The sequence below is a fragment of the Drosophila serrata genome, unplaced genomic scaffold (assembly GCF_035046125.1).
Source record: "Drosophila serrata isolate PLE 108 unplaced genomic scaffold, ASM3504612v1 contig_241, whole genome shotgun sequence".
In the NCBI taxonomy this organism is placed as follows: Eukaryota; Metazoa; Arthropoda; class Insecta; order Diptera; family Drosophilidae; genus Drosophila; species Drosophila serrata.
The window spans coordinates 2,976,798-2,996,075 of record NW_028257139.1 but is presented as its reverse complement, the minus strand read 5'-3'; the positions used below and the strand labels follow the sequence as shown (position 1 = coordinate 2,996,075).

The window sequence follows — 19,278 nt, the reverse complement described above, 5'->3', positions numbered from 1 at the left end:
CTCGCGACTTGGCCAAAAAGGGTGCTGCCCGACCCTCCTTCTTGTCTCCCCTTAAATCCGCATTCACAAACCGCAAAAGTGAAATATTTCGCTTGTTTGCATTATCTTAACCCGTTCGTGGCCAGCAAGAGGCAACCCAACCCCATGTGGGCTACGCGATGCAATGAAATAAATGAAGTTAAGCCAATTTGAGGTTAAAGCCCAAAGAAGGAATTCATTATTTTTGTTGCAGTTTTCGGTTTCTTCTTCCTTCTTCATTTTTTTTTTGTGGTTTGCTCTCGAAACGCGTGTCCTGCCAGGAGAAAAGGAATTTGCCAAATAACAAGGGAAGTCTGAGCAGAAGAGGAGATCTTAATACCCTAGGAAAGTAAATTAAGCATATTGCGCATACGCAGTGTTGTACAGTATCGGATTTATTTTCTTCCTATGAGTTATATTATATGTTCCTTAGGAATAAAATAAAATTTAAGAAATAATAAAATAAAAAATAATGAAAACTCTGAATATGGAATGTTAAAGTTTATAAATTTATGGTAAATAACTCATTTTCCTGGTGTTTACAATTTTATAGCATACTTATGAGCGCCAGTGAAATGGATTTAAAAACCATCACAACTTCTGTGTCATTTTAATACAAAAACAATTATTTTAAAGGGAACAATATTGTTGTGTAGCTAAAAACCGGCTTGTATTAATTGTGCTATCTGTAAAAGAGGGCACAAGAAGCAGACAAAAAGCCACAGAAATGCGACAAATGCAACAATAGCTGTAAAATAAAAAACATTCGAGGAAGAGAAGCCGAAAAGAAACCGCAATAAACTTGAACGAAACCCAAGTTTGGTGATACAAAAGATAAGCGAGCAGAAGAAGAAGTTCCAGGCAAGACCCAAGAAAGATACCAAATGTTAGGTTAGGACTACAGGAATATCCTTAACTAAGCTCCAAACAGTGTGGTATGACTATATATATTTTACACATAAGACCGATAAACGGCTTTATAATGAAATGTAACCAATCGCGTAACCAGTTTGTCCGATAACATTCAACACATTGTGTTGTTATGGCTGAGGTTGTATTTTTCGCTCCAAAAAGGGCATCACAAAAACGTAAACAACACCAAACAACAACAACAACAACAACTGCATCAGCAGGAGCAATCTACAAAAACAATATTCGAGGCGAGACGCCAGATTCTGAAGGAGAAAGAGAGAAGGATTTTAAGCAAGAAAAAGAATGGAAAGGGAAAGGGGACCACCGCCAACGGCGGCTGCATTCAAGACAAAACAGTAAAAACAAAATATAAGCCAAGAGGAATAAGAAATTAAGTTATTTGGAAGATATATTCGAGACTTTAATACCCTTCTTGTGGTAAGAAATTTGCTATATTGATGTAGATTTAAAATCAATTTAACGTATAGATCATTGTATCTTACAAATAAAATGTACTCTATATTTTAGCTTCATATTTTATTGTTTAAAAAAAAATATATCTCTATACCAAATCCTGTAAATATGATGTATTTATCTTATAATATTCTTTGCAAAAGAGGAAGGAATCTATAGGCAAGTTTCATTAAAGCCCCAAATGTGGGTCCTCCTTTTAAAAGTTAAATCTTTTTTATTAGAAAGAACAGTATATTTTCTCTAACTTTTACCCATTTTATGAATAATGTTAAACTGTAACATTTTCAATAAGCTTTTATAATGCTTGCAAATATATTTACGTATATATCCGCATTTCATTCAAACAATTTTAATCTTTCATTTATATTAATGTATTCCGCGGTAAGCCAATGCTCCACAAAATCCATATAACCTTTGCCAGAAAAAGCTTCCACAAATTATGCGCCGCCTTGCAGGAGGTTGTCCCATAAAGTTGTTATTGGAGCTGTTGATATTGTTGTTGCTGCTGGTTGTGTAAAGCAAAGTGCCAGCATACAGTGGAAATAATATAATTTGTTGAAGTTAAGATATATATTACTACTATTAATATTATTAACATATGTTCCCCTACTTTATTTTAAATTGTTACTATTATTATTATTTAAAATACGATTTCAAAATGGATGAAATCAAAAGCAAATTTTTCCAAGGAATATTTATCGATCTTTGAAACAATATTTCTGATTTTAAGGTATTTCGTAAACGTCACTGTTTCAGAAGTATTTTGATGTCTAATTGTAGTTGGGACTATTCCTATTTTTGTAGTAGGGACTAACATATTTCTCTCCGTGTACGGCACGCTAGGCTGAGAAGAGGATGCGTGTCTGGCTCTCCAGACATTCATCTGCCACAGCTCTCCGCCTTTATGCCATCCTTAGGCTCCTTCGTTTGCACTCACATTGAGAATTCCATTGAAATCGTTTGAAAATTGAGCCCAATGCAGGACCAGCTCCTCCATTCCCGATGCATGGTGGAGTGGGGGGTCAAAGGAGGTAGACACGTCTGCCGCCTCTCTCGTAATAAATAAACGCCGGCAAAGCAGGGACAACGACAATAACAATAAGAAAAAGAAGCAACTGATGACGTTGCATCGTTTTTTTGCACACAGAAAAATTATATTCTACTCTTGAGGTCAAAATTAATAATATTTCTATGAGGATTGTCTTAGAAAATTTTAGGAAATTCGTCTTTTTTCGAGATTATGTACAAAATCAGGACAGAATTTCAGATGTTTTCTGAGCCCCTAAGTATAGGAAATATACTTACAAATGTAAAATCCCGAAACCCATAGCATTGTGGGAAAATTGGAAGGAATATGTGTCCTGTTTTAAATAATGCTTACATTTTTGGAAAACCTAAGTTGGAAAACATATTCGAATTAAGAAATGATATACTTATATAGTCTGAGATGCCTCTTTCTGTCTCCTACATTCATTCTCGATTTGCCCTAAGCTATAATACCCTTGTACATAATGGGTACCGGGTTATAAAAATGTGTAAAAATAACAAAGCATATGAGTTGCATTTTCAACGGGCCAAAGGAAACGGACGAACATTACGAGCTTCAGCAAAAAAGAAGGAAAATTGAGTATACGACAGGGGAGGCACCAGGAGAGAGGGTGGAGCATTCTGAGGGAGTGCTGCTGCATCACCCGCATAATAAACCAGAGCGCATAAAAATGTGTGTGTTAAGTTGCAACCGCAACGTATTTCGCTTGTAATTGCCCAGACATACGACAAAAAGGCGTTAAGAAGGCGAAAGGGGGGTGGGCAGAGGTTGCAAGTGGGGCAAATGGGGAGGGTGGGAGGAAGCAGGAAGAAGCAGGCAGGAGGTGGCGACAACAAAGTTGCACTCACGCAGCTCCAGCAGACCCAGAATCGGAATCAGAAGAATCAGACGCAGTGTTCCACAGACCCCACCAGACGAACTGGAGTGAGTGGAGTGTGTCTGTTTGGTGGGCGACAGGGGGAGCCCGAGGAGAGCGAGGAGTGGGTTGCACAGCAAGAAGTAAGCCGGCAGATGAAACGGCCAGACACTAAGCCCGCCAGCCAACAAAAAACCATAATAATAACAACAAAAACAACAACATCAACTGCAACAACAAAACATCCGGCGAGAGCGACAAAAAAAGAAGCAAAACTGAGACTGAAAATGCAATACTAAAGAATTCTAAACTAGAATAAAAGATACCCTGTGAAAAAAAAATTAAACAGAATTAAGTTAAGTAAGAAAGGCAGCTAAATTATGAGGTCAGCGTTGGAATGTTCTCCATAAAGTGACATAGTACAATGAGCACAATTCATAGTTTAAAACAGAATATACACTGAGAATTTTGCTTCTAGTATAATAGACACAATTGTTAAAATGTATTTAGATCAGTTTTGTCTAACGGACTAAATTGCTCTGCTCCTACCTAAATGTTAAATATTGCGTTGCGTTGAGTCTCATTAAACAGGTTTGATGACCTTCTGAGATCCTAGCCCCTTGATGTAGGCTACCTTTTGTACTTTTTTCTTCTTTTGGTGATCATAGCTTTATTGCATTTCTTTTTCTCTTTCATATAAAACAACATTATACAAATTAATAAAATATATATAAATATATATTTATCTCTAGCCCTTCAAGACATTTTTTTGTATTTGTAATTCCCCAAATGGATACACAAAAATGCAACTCTAATGCACTTTTATCAGAAAACATATGCAACAAAGAATGCAATATTTTGTGCTAGTAAAATAATAATGCCTTACTGTAAAAGAATGTAATACCCTTTTACTAATATACCCATTGATACCCTAGCAACTATACAGCGCAGCACAAGTGCCAGAGCAGAGCAGAGCGCCACACGCAGACATGCACCCGCGCCCTCACACGAACACAAAAAGGAGGGCGCAAAAGGGAGGCACCGAGCAGGATAGCGAGATGGTGGAGCTCAGTGGAGAGAAGTTGCGCAGCTTTCAATCTGCATCTTCATTCTCTCTCGCTCTCACTGCCGTATGCGTGTGCGAGTGTGTATGTGTGTGTGTGTGTGTCGACGTAGCAAAATTTCATGAATGGAATTTGTAAATTTTATTTTCATTTGCAACGATTCGTTTTTCTTCCTCCTCCTCTCGTCGTGGTCCGTTGTTGTTGTAGCGCTAATCATGTGGGGCAGGCAAGGGAGAGGGATTTGGGGATATGTGGAATATGTAGGGGGAGGCGGGAAAGGGTACGGGGGATTGAGAGACCCCAAGCAAGTGGGGCAGACAACAACAATGATGTGGCATGTTGTTCAACCTCACGCACACTCTGGTCCCTTACACCCTATACTATATCTTTATTTGGTGTGTATGTGCGAAACGAGTTTTGTGGTCGCTGAAAATTTTTGCATATTTGCGGCAAGCTGTGCCTCCTCTCCTGCCCCCTCTCTCTTCTTCACATTGATACACGAAAATAGTGTTTTTCTTGGGTCTCTAATCAGCAAAGGAAACAGCGTAAAGAATGGACGATGAGGGCGAGAAGAAAGAATAGGTTGTATAGAGGGAACTAATGCGATTTTAATTGTTGTTGTTACTGCATGCCACGGACCGACGACTCTCTACAAAAAGCCCACAAATTCACTTTAACCCCTATAGTTTTTTATGTCTTTTTTTTTGGGCCTCGTGCTAATTACACAAGCCCCAAAAGTGATTTAGAACGAAAGTTACAGGGGGAAAGTGGAAAAAGATACATGGATAACGTACAGTTAAGGTACTATAAATTTAATTATTAACTCTTAACTAAATCAAGATAAATGTTGGCTGTTGGAAAGATAAACTGACAGTTATAAACATTTGATTTGAAATGAATAATGTGACCAGGTTAGGAAATTATCTGCTTGGTAAAAAATGTCTGGGAAAAAGACAGCTTTAAGTTATATTAACTGGCCGTTATAATAGTTTCTGGTAAAATAAATATATAAAACCTTTGTTTAAGAGCATAATATGGGTAAGGTTCTATTGTAACTATTCCATTTCTTTTTACTACCTTCCACTGCACAAACAATTTGATAAATAACAATAATTTAGTTAAATTTATTTAATATTATTCCGTAAACAATGTATATAAAAACCCTTAAAGCTTATGCGAATGAAGAGTATCGAAAACGAAGAGAAGACACGAAATTCCATTATACAAAAATGCGGCGAGACCGCAATTACAGAGCAAAGTAGATAAACGATAAACGACAAACGACAGCGACAACGAATGGAGCTTGGCAAGTAAGTACGCAGATGAGGAAGCTCCAACCAGGAGAAAAGAGAGCCCCAACGGCTCTCTGGCAAATTAAATACATAAAGCGCAGCAAATGGACAGAGCAGCAGAGTGTGTGGAGAGTGCAAAAAACATAAACAACAACTAAAACGGGAATACAACAATATCGCGGCGAACTTTTGACATACTCTATATAACAATTTAAATTAAGATGGAAAGAGTATACTAGGCGAGGCAATGGGAAAGACAATAAACGAATAATATCATTTCCATTATTCAGTATTTAATTCTTGAAATGTAATTTATAATTTATCATAATTTAAAATTCGAAGTTAATTTTTATATTGTTTATTGTAGATATGACCCTTTGTAGTTAAAGATTAGGTCAAATGCTAACGAATAATATCATTTCTATTGTTAAGTATTCAATTCTTGAAATGTAATTTATAATTTATCAATATTTAAAATCGAAGTTAAGTTTCTTTATTGTTTATTGTAGATATGACCCTTTGTAGTTAAAGATTAGGTCAAATGCTATGAGCAGTCTTGGAAATACGATTGTATCAAGACATATTTAAGGACTTAGTTTATATTATAAACTCCATACGGTTTAGTTTTTTATTTATATAATTATTAACCTGTTTAATTACATTTTCATTTATTTTATTTTATTGTTTTTGAGAATATATTAAATAAATATTACCTCTCCTAGTTAGATGGATATTTATTTTCTGAAAAGTGAAAACTAATTTACTGTCTTCAGAAAAAACCCCACCCTTTTATTTTATTAGAGTATTTCTTAGTCCCCAAAAACAGATTTATCTCTTCCTCGCAATCCAAAACTCCTGAGAAAGAGTATCAAACAAGATCCTCAGAGCCCAGACCAGAACGGAACTGGCAAAAAACTAAAAAAAAAGAATACAGTAAAACAACAACCAGGCAGCAGTAAAAATAGCCATTTGACTTTGAACTTTGCGGCTTCTGCCTGCGGAGGTGAGGGAAAGGATATGGCCGATGATGTGGATGAGGCATATATATATATATATATACTAACTATATACCAGTCGATGCCGCGAACAGTGCGTGCGACTGCACATGGATTTGGCATTCCTCTCTGTGCGTGAGTGTGGGATATACACACTTGTACAATCTGGGTGTGGATAATACCAACCCATATAATCTAATCGAGGCAATGGAAAACGTGTGTCGATTTAAACTCGAGGCCATAAACATGCAGAAACAAGGAAATATAAATTAGCAAGAAGAATTGAGATTATAAAAAAGATTGCCAGCAAGTTGAATTCCAATTTTAAAGATATAAAATCCTTTAAATTTTAAATTTACTACAGATATATAGATGAACTGTACTGCAAACCACCTGTTAAGCCACACAAAGGAAAACAAATTAACAGAAGGGCATCATAGACAAGGAGTTTGAGAAGACGGCGCTTAATTATAAAACAACAAAATCTAACAGATTCAAACAACGCAGCTGTCCTGAAGGAGGAAAATGCACAGGAGACCGGGCAGGTGTGTATCTGTAGCCGAGGACTAACCATTGAGGCTGATGCCCAAGCATAAATTATGAGCACGTACACCAAGATCTTGGGATGTCGGGGATTATAAAAGATCATCCCACAGGCAAACGGAAAAAGAAGAAGGAGGTGGAGGCTGAGGCTGAGCATGTCCGTTTGCCTATTCATTCAGGATATGATGCAAAATGTCCTCAGAATTGCCTTGTCTTTTGTCTTCGGCAGCTGCCATTCGGCGTTTTTCCCGTTCGGCAGAAGAAAGTGAACCACTCACAGCCATTACTACTACACCCAGCGACTTTCGCAATTGTCTCAATGGCCGTTGAGGTCCTTCACTCACACTTCCATTGTCCTGGGGTGGATGCAGCTGTATCTCAAGAATCGCCCCGTGTCCCATAAAATGCATTCGTTATCGATTTTCACCAAAAGTTTTTCTTTCTTTCATTCTGGGTTCTCCCAGGTTCTTATTCGTTCCTTCTTTGCCTGATTCCTTTTAGGGTGAAATGCTTTTACCTTTCGCATAATTCCATTTGCATTAGGCAATTAGAGCAGGAAATTTCGAGGGGCAGCTGCACGATCGTTCTCCTTTATGGCATAATCAAATCAAATCAATTTCATGTAATTATCTAGGGTTGCAGTTTTTTTTTTCTCGTGTCATATAAATATTGGGCAGGAGTTATGATTAGGGTGAGCCTTTTTTTTATATAAGTCTTGGGCTTGGGAATTTTTATATTTCTGGGTGATCAAGGATATGTCTTTGGGTGATGCTTTATGCATAAATCCTTACAAATGATTCTACCAAACCGAATGGGCTTGGAACTCATTTTAGTGTTCATAAAAGTCTTATTCAACGTTTTGTTGTGTTATATTAATCTTTAATTTTAGGCTTAAATAAAATATGGATACATAATTGAAAAGGATTTGTTATTATATTTCATTTAAGTAAGTTAAAATCCTTTTTTAATTTGATAATTAACTTTGAATTGTTATTATATTATTTATATAATTTTTCTTGACTCTTCACATACAAAGCTTCATTCAGGAATTTATTCAGACACCAAGTTGACCCCTGTTGAACCCAAAAATGTTGTTATCAAATTCACATTAGACCCCCAAAACATAATATGCTGTCTGCTTATAAATCGCTTAAACATCCGCTTTTACGCGTCACCGTCTAGCAAACATACAGAAATACTCCAAATGAGGATTGTATACACTGATAAAAAAATAAAGTTAAGATATGTTTCAAGTAAACGAACTTTTTCTAAACTTATTCATTTAATCAATTTAATCGATTCCTTTCAGATTACAGAGATAAAGAGAGAGATTAAACAAATTTAACACATTTTGAAAACCTAAAAATAAGAATACCGTTTTTATTAATACTTTATGTGATGAAAATGAAATTAAATAATAAAAATATCTCCCAAAAATGATTAAAAAATACCCCTCTCTATATTCTTACCCTTTCATACGCACACCCGCACATTAGTCATAACGATTAATCATTTTATCAATGAAGTGCAAACTCGCTTTGCGACGTAAAAAACCGTAGTGAAAGAGAAAGAGGGGAGACAAAAAACGAATAAAATTGGTGAAAAGGGAGTGGAAAAAAAACAGCGAATGAGTGGGTGCCGGAGCCAGAAGAAGCTGCCATGACGCCAATGTGACCTAATTGGTTCCGGAGCTGAGAGTGGGAATGAAAATGGGAATGGGAATGGCGTATGAGTATTCAATCCTGTTGACGTTATTCGTGGTTGTCATCACCGTTGACGATGTCACCCACAAAACCAGCCAGGGAGAGTGGAGCAACAGCAAATGAGTTGTCATACGCGGAACCAGACAAAACTCTCATCCTCCTCCTCGTGCTCCACCGTCTGATGCAGCATCCTCCGTGCTGAAAATGCAGCAGGAAATCGGTGACGCTGAAGCAGACAGGGACAGCGGACTCTGTGACAGAAACAGAAACCAAGAAGAGAAGAGCTACGCAGTTTGTAAAGCAAAAATATTGATTTTGTTAAACGAACAAGTGTTAATTTAATTTCAACAAGGAAAATCAAATTTTCCAATCAGGGTTCCAGCTCTTCTTATATTTCCTGAATATAAGGATCTTAAAATTATATTTCATATGCTAAAAGATCCTACAAAAGTAGCATTTAAGGATTAAAAGTCTCCTCAAATGAAATCAAAAATTTACAAGGACCCAACCTATTTTGTTGCATACTTTTCCGCGCATTTTAAATGGTTTTCAAACTAAGTAATTTTTGCAGCCCAAGGACATAAATTAAATTCTAAAATTCACTTATTTAAGTGTCTTACTTCCAAACCTATAAGTTCAAAGAATTTATAACATTTTCCTAAATGATAAAAATAAAATTATTAAGCATATCCTAGGTTTTTATGATCAATTTCCGATTTGATCCTATAATTCAACTGCAAATTGCAATGGTTTATCTAATTCGATTTCCCGAAGTTAGTTTCTTATTTTGTGTTTATAATAATAAACTAAATTCCCTAGTATCAAAATATCAAATAAACAATAGAAAGTTTATTACTTAATTCTTGTTTTCTTCTTTTTTAAGCCAGCAGCATCCTTCCTTTTCTCTTTTCTCCACATTTTGCACCAATTTGCACGCACAAAGAGCCATAAAAAATCGCGATACTAGGTTTGTGTGAAAACGTGTGGGTCTCGCAGAGAAATTCCATATTCCACATTTTTTTATACGGCCAACGCAGCAGCAACAGCAAGAAAAAAAATAAATGAATAAAAAAACATCGAAAGCAGCAGCAACAATTGCTGATGCCACTGCGCCGACTTCGCTTTGCCTTGTCTTTTCTTTTGGCTTCTCTCTTGAAATTTACTTTTTTCTGTGTTGCTTTCGCACAAAAATTTTAAAAATAGCCAGGCAAAGCAACAGAAACCAGCCAACAGCACTGGCAACAAAAAAACAGAAACAACAACAATATAAGATAGAATAAAAAAATGTATTTAGCCAATGGGCAATGTCAGCAGAGTAGCGAATCTTAATACACTTTTTGCGGAGGGCTATTAAATGATAAGTATTTCTATTTAAAGATTGCGGAGATAACACATAATAATATAAATAAGAGAATTAATATGTAAATAAATTCAAATAGCTAACGATCTATGAGTATTTCATATGAAAATAACGAGGGTTGGAATTACCTTATGATTTTACTAAGAAAAACCTTGATTCATTTACTCTAAGAGCTTCTTTCTGGTTCCCAGAAAAAACCCTAAATAATTAACAAATTTTACCAATTAGGCAACTGTTAAATGTTAACAAATTTAGTAATTTTCTCTGGAAAATGAGCTTATATCTAGCTTAATTGCATTATTCTGCCAAGACCTCGGAATACCCTGCACTATATCTCACTCTACTTACAGCAAAAGGGTATCAAAAGGCAAGGGCAAAGCAGTAATCTGCGATCAAAGAAAAAAATAATAAAACAGCGGTCACAGCAGAGGCCAACACACTAACAACACATCAAGTCGTGGAGAATCAGCAACAAAAACATATTAATGAAATCGCTTTTAACTCGTTTCGCTTAAGTATTTTATGCCAGAGAATGTGTGTGTGTGTCTGGCATGGAGACATGCCTCCTCATATAGCCTCCCCCCTTATGGTCTGTTATAAAAGTGCAACAACAACTTAATACAGACACACACACTCGCCTCAAAAAAAAAAAATATATAAAAAGGCAGCACATGATAAAAACAAACACGATACGATCGGGGGGGCCAGCGATGACCCAAAGTGGTCAGTCCACAGTACTAAATAAAATTCAAGTATTAAATATATTATGAAAAGTATTAGCCTGTCCAACAAAAAAAAGGCTGTTGTTGTTTTTGTTTATTGCTTGGAGCAAGTGCGCCAATTTTATTTGATGTTTGTGCGTGAATTAATTTTGTTGATGATTGTGTAAAGCCACTTGATGAGCTTTAAGGCTGGAGTGTTGCCAGATGACCCAAAATAAAGCCGTGATTTATATTCAGATTTTAGGGAATTGATTTTTAATCTTATCAGTCTTGATATTATAAGAAAAAGCCATTGGGAAAAAAGCTTTAAAGGTTAATACATAATTGAGTGATTAAAATAGGTGGCAAAGTGTTAAACCTAAACCTTTAGTCAGTGATTTATAATAGTTAATTTAAAGTTAAAGTCTTTTATTATTATTTTGACTCAAAAACATTTTAAGTATAGAAGGAAATTTCTTTAAACTTTTGTCATTTTAAAATTTTATATATCAATAAACCGAGATTTATTATGGTTCTTGCAACTTTGAGGTCATTTAATATACTATCGATCGGAAACATTAAGGTTTTTTTAAGTATACAAAGAAAATTGTATAAGAATTAAATGTAATTTAAGACAATTTTATCACTTACAATTGTATATATTGATTAAAAAAGACTTCTTTCGCTTATAAGAACCACATTAACTTAGATTACTTGCTGACTTTTCAACCTATTTAATTTATTTGTAAGCTTAGAATTCTTAGAATGCCCGTGAAAACCTCTTGGGAAATTTTTTTCTCCAAATCACTGTTCCATTTAAAATCTTAGCCCAACTGAAAGTGGCCCCAATACCTCAAAAAATATGGCCTTATCACCGCAACAGTAACAGATAAAAGTAAACCAAAAACGAAAAAACTGACGCTGTCATTGCATTTATGGCACCGCGGCACCAATAGATTGGAATTTTCTTTGGCGACATCGGGGGAAATCAAAAGCGTTGTGTACAAATCACTGCTTCCGTAAAGAAACAAACACACCACACACACACACATATTGAATTTGGTGCAAACCGTGGCAGCACAAAATGATGTGTATACCAAACACGGGCGAACAGGTAACAGAGGCGCTTAGAGCCAACTGGTTCATAAAAGACCCGACCGACCAAGAGACCAAGACTCTGCGCCCGAAGGCCAGGCAAAATCAAAGTAACCAAATACAAAAAAATAAAACAAAAAACTGAAAAAAAAAAAATATAAAAACTGCAGACTCGAGAAATAACGTTGCCCAGTACATATGGAGATGGAAAAAACTCCATGAGAAGGCAGTGGCGGCGTCGTCTTCGATGGCCGCCATTGTCTCTTTTGGAGCATGTGTATACAGACGTGCATAATTGCTCAAGTATTTGTGGCCATTTTTGGTTGTGAATATATGCGTGTGTGTGTGTGTGTGTGTGTGTGTGGAGGAGGTCATCAAACTATGACGTCGCCAAAAAAGCTAACCCATGTTTGCATTTCCTCTTCTCTGCAAATAACTCCTCCAAATTGTTTTCTTTTGCGGAGAAAGTTAAGAAACAATTGCTGCTCTTGTTATCGCACCATTTCCGTGTTCTCTTTGCTCATATCTGGGTTAATTGATACGCTGATAAGACTGTGCAGTCATCATGCGCCTGTTTTGGAGTGATAATTGTCCAACAACTATGGCAAAAAGTAGGGCCACACCCCAAATGGAGTCAGCCAAGATCGCGTGTAAAAGTCACAGCATCCCTTGGCGGACAGTCTGGCAACGTGGGTTTGAGCTTTTTTTTGGGTCCCAATTAAAACCTAATCAAAGATTTTAAATCTCCGAGGGCCCCAACATCAATTGCTGCCCTCGCGCACGCAATTAAATATATACATATATGTACATCTAAAATAAAAATAAATACTGTGGTCACTTAATATCAGAAACAGGGCTATAATTCAATTATTTATAATATAAAATTAATAATCCCTATACCACAAGTGACATTTTTGGGATATTAGTAAACCACAAGACTTTTCCAACAAACATAAGTAAAAAGGAAATTATTATTTTGAATTTGATTATATGCAATGTTGGTTTTAATTAGAGTTCAAATCATTATTTGTAAGAAAATTATAAAAAGAAAATTCTTCATTCTTTAAGATTATAAAGTCCTGTACATTTTACAAAAAAATATTTTGTAAAATAGTAACAGTTAGGATAACTTTCTTAGTACACGGTTAAGACTAACTATACCTAACAGGAATAAAAGTTCGACTGAGTTGATCTTGATTTTATTGGGAACCTAGTAGTTATAACTAACGGATATAATATTTCTATTAATCTTATAAGTATTTTTAAAAATTTTAAAAAGTATATTTATATATTTTTTTGGAAACTATAAGCAGTGAAGAACAAAAATTGTTAAACTAATGATTTTCTAAATTCAATTCTAAATTCTAAAATTTTTGTTGGAAACTATAAGCAGTGAAGAACAAAAATTGTTAAACTAATGTTTTTCTAAATTCACAAAGGTTTCACTTTGCGACTCCCCACTGTAGGTGGAAAATCGTCAAGCCTGGAGTTTACTCTTGAGATAAATCAAATTGGAATTTGCATCAAATGGAATTGGAATGACGTCAGCGCAGAAATCTCATGAATAGGATTCTCTGGCAGGAAACCGTTAGCTTGAACATCCGCACACCCACTCCCACATACACACACACGCACAGCTCACCCACATACAGACAATGATAAATCTATACCGAAAGGCAGAACGAACCTAAGTTCACAGGTAGCTGCTGCAATGAAATTATATAAAGTGCGCATTTAGCATCACCTCCTTATAAGAATCTCCACTCAGGCCGCTTTGAGTACATCCCCCCTCCCCTCTATCAATGGACCCCGCTCTCAGCTGCTGCGTCAGCTGGACCGGCATCGACATGAACTTTTTTAGCCGGCGGACAAGGAGGCGCACGCCCAAAAACAGTTGCTTTTTTCTATATAGAAAAAAATGCCCAGCGCAGCACCCCGCACAAACGCACACACGGACACTGGGACTGGTACTCGACGACCCACACACACATACACATGTCACATTCTCTACTTCTAGTACCTACCACATTTTTTTTATGGATTTTTCCGCCACGTTTTTCACTCGGTTGCCGTTGGTCTAGCGTTGTGTTTTTGATCTCAAATTGTAGGTAACGGTATTACCTGTCGATTAGTTAGTTTTTCAAGGTGATATCCGGCCGATTTCTGGGTTTAATAGCGCCAACAACTAGCGCAATGTGCTCACGGCGGCTGAATTTTACTTCTGCTTCTTCCTCTTCTCTTAACACCGCTGCAGAAAGAATGAGCGGTGCGGCGAGACGGCGAGAAAGGCAGCAGAGAGAGACGGCGAATTGGGAAAGCAACAGCAAACACAACAACAAACGCAGCGGGGCGAAATGCTGCGGTGTTGATGACGTTTATAGCGCCACCCACCTTTTTCCACTCCACCTTCCACTACTTCCAGTTTCCGCAGTTAGTGGTTGCTGCAACGAGCAACAGTTATTGCCAATAACTATTACGAGTATAAATAAAGTCAGCATTTCCCATACACACTCCGGTCACTTTAAAGTTTGACGTGTTTCCAACAGCCAAAATCGAAACGAGCTGCTGTTCAAGTTCGAGGGTGTGTGTGTGTGTGCCGATACTTTGCTTCTTCTACATACTTTGTTTGTTATTTCACACACGCTTTCGTCGCCGCGTATCGCAGCGTTGCTTTTTCAATATCAAAATTAAATATAACGCGCCTTTTCCGACTATTTTCGAGTCGGCAGGTATTTCAAGCAAAACTCGCCGCCACACACTCGATCGCACTGACACACACACACATATGCACTCGACGTTCGCCCGGCAAACGTATTTTTGTTGTTTACAAAAACAGAGCGGAATAAACAAAAAACAGCTGTTAGCGCCGATGTTATCGATAGACGGGAATATCGTCCCTGCACCTGTCTAGTGTTGGATAAGAATTAAACTGCGAGAGCGGGTGGAAAGTTATCGACATTAACCAACATGGATTCACCAGACAAAAAACATTTTAAATATTGCTGCACAAATTTAAAAACATATAAACAATAACAAACCAACTCCGATTTTCATGCCTCTTATTTACTTTCTGGTTATAACTTGTTATAAACTTTTTTATTTCATATCGAAAAGCTGTTCAATAACATTTCGCCTTGAAATGTAACTAGCCGAATTTCGTTCTTTTAAATAGCGATTTTCCTCAGACGCGAACCATGCATATTACGAACGGAAAATAAAATTGTAATAAAATTGATGTTAATATTAATTAAATACGCGAAAATATAAAATGTTCGTCTGATAATTAAATGCTAATAAACGTACTAGATGTCTGTATATTTTATATGCATATGTTGGGCTTTATTCTGCTTGTAATCATAGAAAATAAAACACAGGTAGGGCATAATTTATGTGACACTGTTAAATAGTTAAATTACCATACACATTTCAGGTCTAGGATAGCTCCCTAATTAATTTGCAACGCAGCTGATAAGTTATTTCTGACCCTAAATGTAAGTATATTTCTGATCTTCGTCAACAGCCGAGTCGATTTAAAAGTTTCAAATATTTATTTTTTAACATTGTAATATTTCATTTAAAATTCGATAAGCATATAAGCATAAACCATCTCTGTTGCTAACATCGTCCTTGATTTATGGTTTCTCCTTTCATTATTTAAAAAAATTAATAATTTATTCATATCTTATTTGTTTTTTTTTCGTATGTAGAATCCTTTGCACTCTGGACCAACTCTCTTGAAGGCTGTGCAACTAAAAAGTGCATTGAACTGCGGTCTTGGGAAAGGACAACAATTTCGGCGCTTGTCTGGGAATCCAACGCATTGCCAATTCACAAAGTCCATGGCAAAAAATAAAGGGTATGTGAAAAGTACATAAAAAAGCAGCAGCAGAGAAGGGTAAATCTTGATTGGTGAGCAGAAAGCCAGTCCTAATTGCATTTGCAGCCGCACAATTGAGTGATTTCTTGATAAGTCATCCTGCTTACGTTTCAGCAAAAGGGATGCAGTCGCAGCACGAGATATTGCAGATTTTTCGGGGCTTATGCAGCAGTTTTATATGGATTTTTTTTTTTTTGGCATTTCACTTATGATTAATGGACGCAGGCAAAGGCAAAGGGGTGGAAACAAAAACAGTCACATTTAATTCCATACGATCGGAGCTGCTGAATCAAATATCAATTATGACAAACACCTCGTAGTGGTTGGCCGTCGTGTCCTGAACAATTTGCATCGCCGAATATGTGATTGCCTTCACCTCGGTGCCCTGCGGATGTTTTCCCAGCTCAAAGGGTTCACCATAGCAGCGGCACGAGATCTCGAACGTTTCCATATCGAACTTGGTGATCTCCAGCTTTTTGCACACCAAGTATGGCTCGGCGGAGAAGAGGAACAGCAGCTCGTCGAGGAAATGGAAAAGCAATCCCTCCAGATCATCACCCTTTGCTTCTATCTCAAAGCACTGTTCCACGGATACGTACTCCAGTTCCGTCATATATCCGAACATGGCCACTCCACATTGTTCAAAGGCTTCCTTTAGACTCGTTCCCCAGCCATGGAGTCTGTAAGTGAAAGCAAATAAAATGTTAAATTATATATGTATATTATAGAAAATTTTGGAAAACTAAAATGCCTATATTTTACTAGAAAACAAGCAATCATTTAGAGTCGCCTATTTTTCTCATTCAAAAACATTGAACCACCCTTATCCACATGGTCGCGGGAGCGCCTCTTTGTTATTGTTGTTGTATTACTCACTGTACATCGGCGGTGTGGTCCAAGTCTGCAATATGATGAAATAGTTAGCAACAGGTGGTTTTTTTGATAACTCTTATATGTACTCACATTCATACTTCATCTCCGGCAGGAGGAAGTTGTCCTTACTGAATTCCACCTCCATAATTATTTGTTAAATGAACGCTAACTTAGCGGCTAAATAATAATAAACAAAAGTCTTTTGGACTAGAGCTGCAAGAACTTCGATGGTATTATCGATAATATGGATGAATTTTTAAAGCTCACATGGAAAACGGTTCAAAACTCTGCTGAAAACAAGAACGTAAATAACGAACAACGCAATATCGTAAGCGTTTAACGTGAGGAATTGTTTTGTTATTAAAAATTAGGAATCGTTATTTTATAAACGAAATGAAGTATTTAAAATTTATTTTAAAAACCTTAATTTTACTTAAACTGTAAATATTACCAGTGAGGTTAGCCTAATGTCTTTTTACAAAGACAAAGGCAACGTTAAAGAAATTTTTTAAAGGCTTATGATTTAAAATTAAATAATATTAATGATATGTCCGTTAAAACACCTATTATACTAAACCTTTTAATTTTATTTACATAAAATAGCGGCAAGAGATTATTTAATAAGCTAAAATAACTTTCTATTCTAAGGTACTTTTTTTTCGTCTTACCGCACTACTTTCATAATTTATAATAAAATCGTTAAAAATATTTAATAGCTTAATGAAAATAAAATAAAGTAATTTTAACCCAAACTAAATCATAATAAGCCTAATTGCGATGTCACTTAAATTTCTTAAAGCTCTTTAGAGTTAATTTTTAGCCGCTTTTTGAATTTCTGTAAATAATGACCTTGTCCTTTCATTAAATTGCAATCAGCCCAATACCAACTGAAGCTGCATAACCTTGTGGGATCCATTTGGCAAAAAGTCGTCCATATAATCTTCATCTCCGGCAGATTTTCTGTCAATCGCTTTATTTCTCAGTTGAGAGTGGAGCACGCACGCGCAGTAGTCAATCAAGTGAAGCCTCAATTTATTCAGCACCGTGAACTTGAATGGTGCTGGTGTCATTGAGTACTCGATTTGAAACATCCAGAAAAAATATATAAAAATAATAATAACCATAGACGGAAATTGGGTTTGCCTAATCAAATTCAGATCACTTTTCGGCCAGCGATGACAGGTAGTAGCTAAATTTACGGAAATGTTGGGTGTTGTTATTTTCTTATTAGGGAAATCTTTGTACCATTAAGACTTAAGAAATTAAATAGTAAATATTATATGTCTAACTTTATAATTATTGAAAATAATAATTGAACAAATAATCTATCCGAAGTCATATATAATTAAATATAATTATTATTTTGTTTACTATTTAAGCTAGGGCTTTAGGTAACGCTTATCTTATCTATATAAAATGTCCGAAAAATTGCATTTTAAAATAATGTATTGAAAAATAAAAAAAATAAAATAAATAAATGTATTGAAATTCCTCAAAAATAAAAAATGTAAGTCCTTTTCTTTTTATTTTTAAATATAATAATTTAAACTGACCATTTTTAAATAGATTTACATATAAACAAATTATTTGTTAAACATAAGACATATTTATCAACAGATTCTATTTCCTATATAATATATATTTAAAAGGCTGATAGGGTAAACATTTATTATAGGGTATTTTTAAGTTACCTATTTGAGCTAAAAAATTTTGTGAACGCTTCTTAAAATATTTATGAATGATTTGGGTTGGGTTATTTACGACTCTTTGCTCCGTTTTGTGGGTGAAGTTGATAATAAGGAAATGCGATCAGTTATTGACCCATTCGGAGGATGTTAAAAACTTGACAAAGCTTGGGAGTTTCTTGCTCCCGGCCATAATATGGCTTTCAAACATATTTTCCGGCAATTTTTTTGTGGCCTTTTTCGGTGGAAGCTCTTTTCGGGTTTCTGTTACTTTTCGTCTCAGTGCGAAAGTCTTTACTTTTGGTCAGTTGACTGCGGCAGTTCGACTGAATCACACGTCGCGTATTTAGCTCACTTAACTGTACAAAAATATTTATTATTATTCTTGAATATTTGTGCGTGTTTTGCCTACGGAGGAGAGGGAGTGTTGCCCGAATTCCCCCAGAAATTCCGCTACGAAAAAATGTAAATAACGGGAGGAGTGACTGTCCAACTTTGGGGGTTGCCCAACTTAACTGAGCCACTATGTATACTAACTTGTTTCCTCAGCTACTGACCGTTGGCTAATGCAATTGCAGCCGCTAAAAGTGAACAACAATTGCTAAATGTTTATCATACGTTGCAGCTACTTATTGTTGTTGCTGCGATTGTGTTGCATGAGTGACTATCGAAATGAAAACAAAAGTTGTTGTTCGCACCCGCAAGTTTGTGTCTTGTTAAGTCTTTCGTTTGCCCAGAAAGCCCTTAAAAGTGTTGTCATATACACACACTACATTTGGTAG

General features: G+C 36.1%; 2 protein-coding genes and 1 long non-coding RNA gene across 4 annotated transcripts in view; 1 reads left to right on the top strand and 2 right to left on the bottom strand.

The window, feature by feature from the left end:
• Positions 1-14,850, bottom strand: part of E2f1 (E2F transcription factor 1) — a 46,059-nt gene extending 31,209 nt beyond the window's left edge. The window contains exons 1-2 of one of the 2 annotated variants that reach the window (XM_086831929.1): positions 14,683-14,850; positions 14,086-14,502 (exon numbers count right to left, since the gene is read on the bottom strand). The gene's annotated coding sequence lies outside the window, so the exon portion shown is untranslated. Of the gene's footprint in view, positions 1-14,085; positions 14,626-14,682 lie in introns of those variants that run through there. The other variant, XM_086831930.1, reaches the window with a different exon arrangement.
• On the top strand, positions 14,820-16,174 carry LOC147643906 (uncharacterized). The gene is made up of 3 exons (XR_015271440.1): positions 14,820-15,435; positions 15,769-15,917; positions 16,053-16,174. It is a non-coding gene; the product is annotated as an uncharacterized LOC147643906 (long non-coding RNA).
• A 4-nt stretch (positions 16,175-16,178) lies between these two features.
• Archease (protein archease) lies at positions 16,179-17,071 on the bottom strand. Its single transcript, XM_020958240.2, has 3 exons — positions 16,902-17,071; positions 16,815-16,839; positions 16,179-16,618 (listed from the first exon to the last, which is right to left on the bottom strand). Exons 1-3 carry the CDS (start codon positions 16,954-16,956, stop codon positions 16,228-16,230), a joined length of 471 nt encoding a protein of 156 aa, XP_020813899.1. The 5' UTR covers positions 16,957-17,071; the 3' UTR covers positions 16,179-16,227.
• Between the last annotated feature and the right edge of the window lie 2,207 nt (positions 17,072-19,278).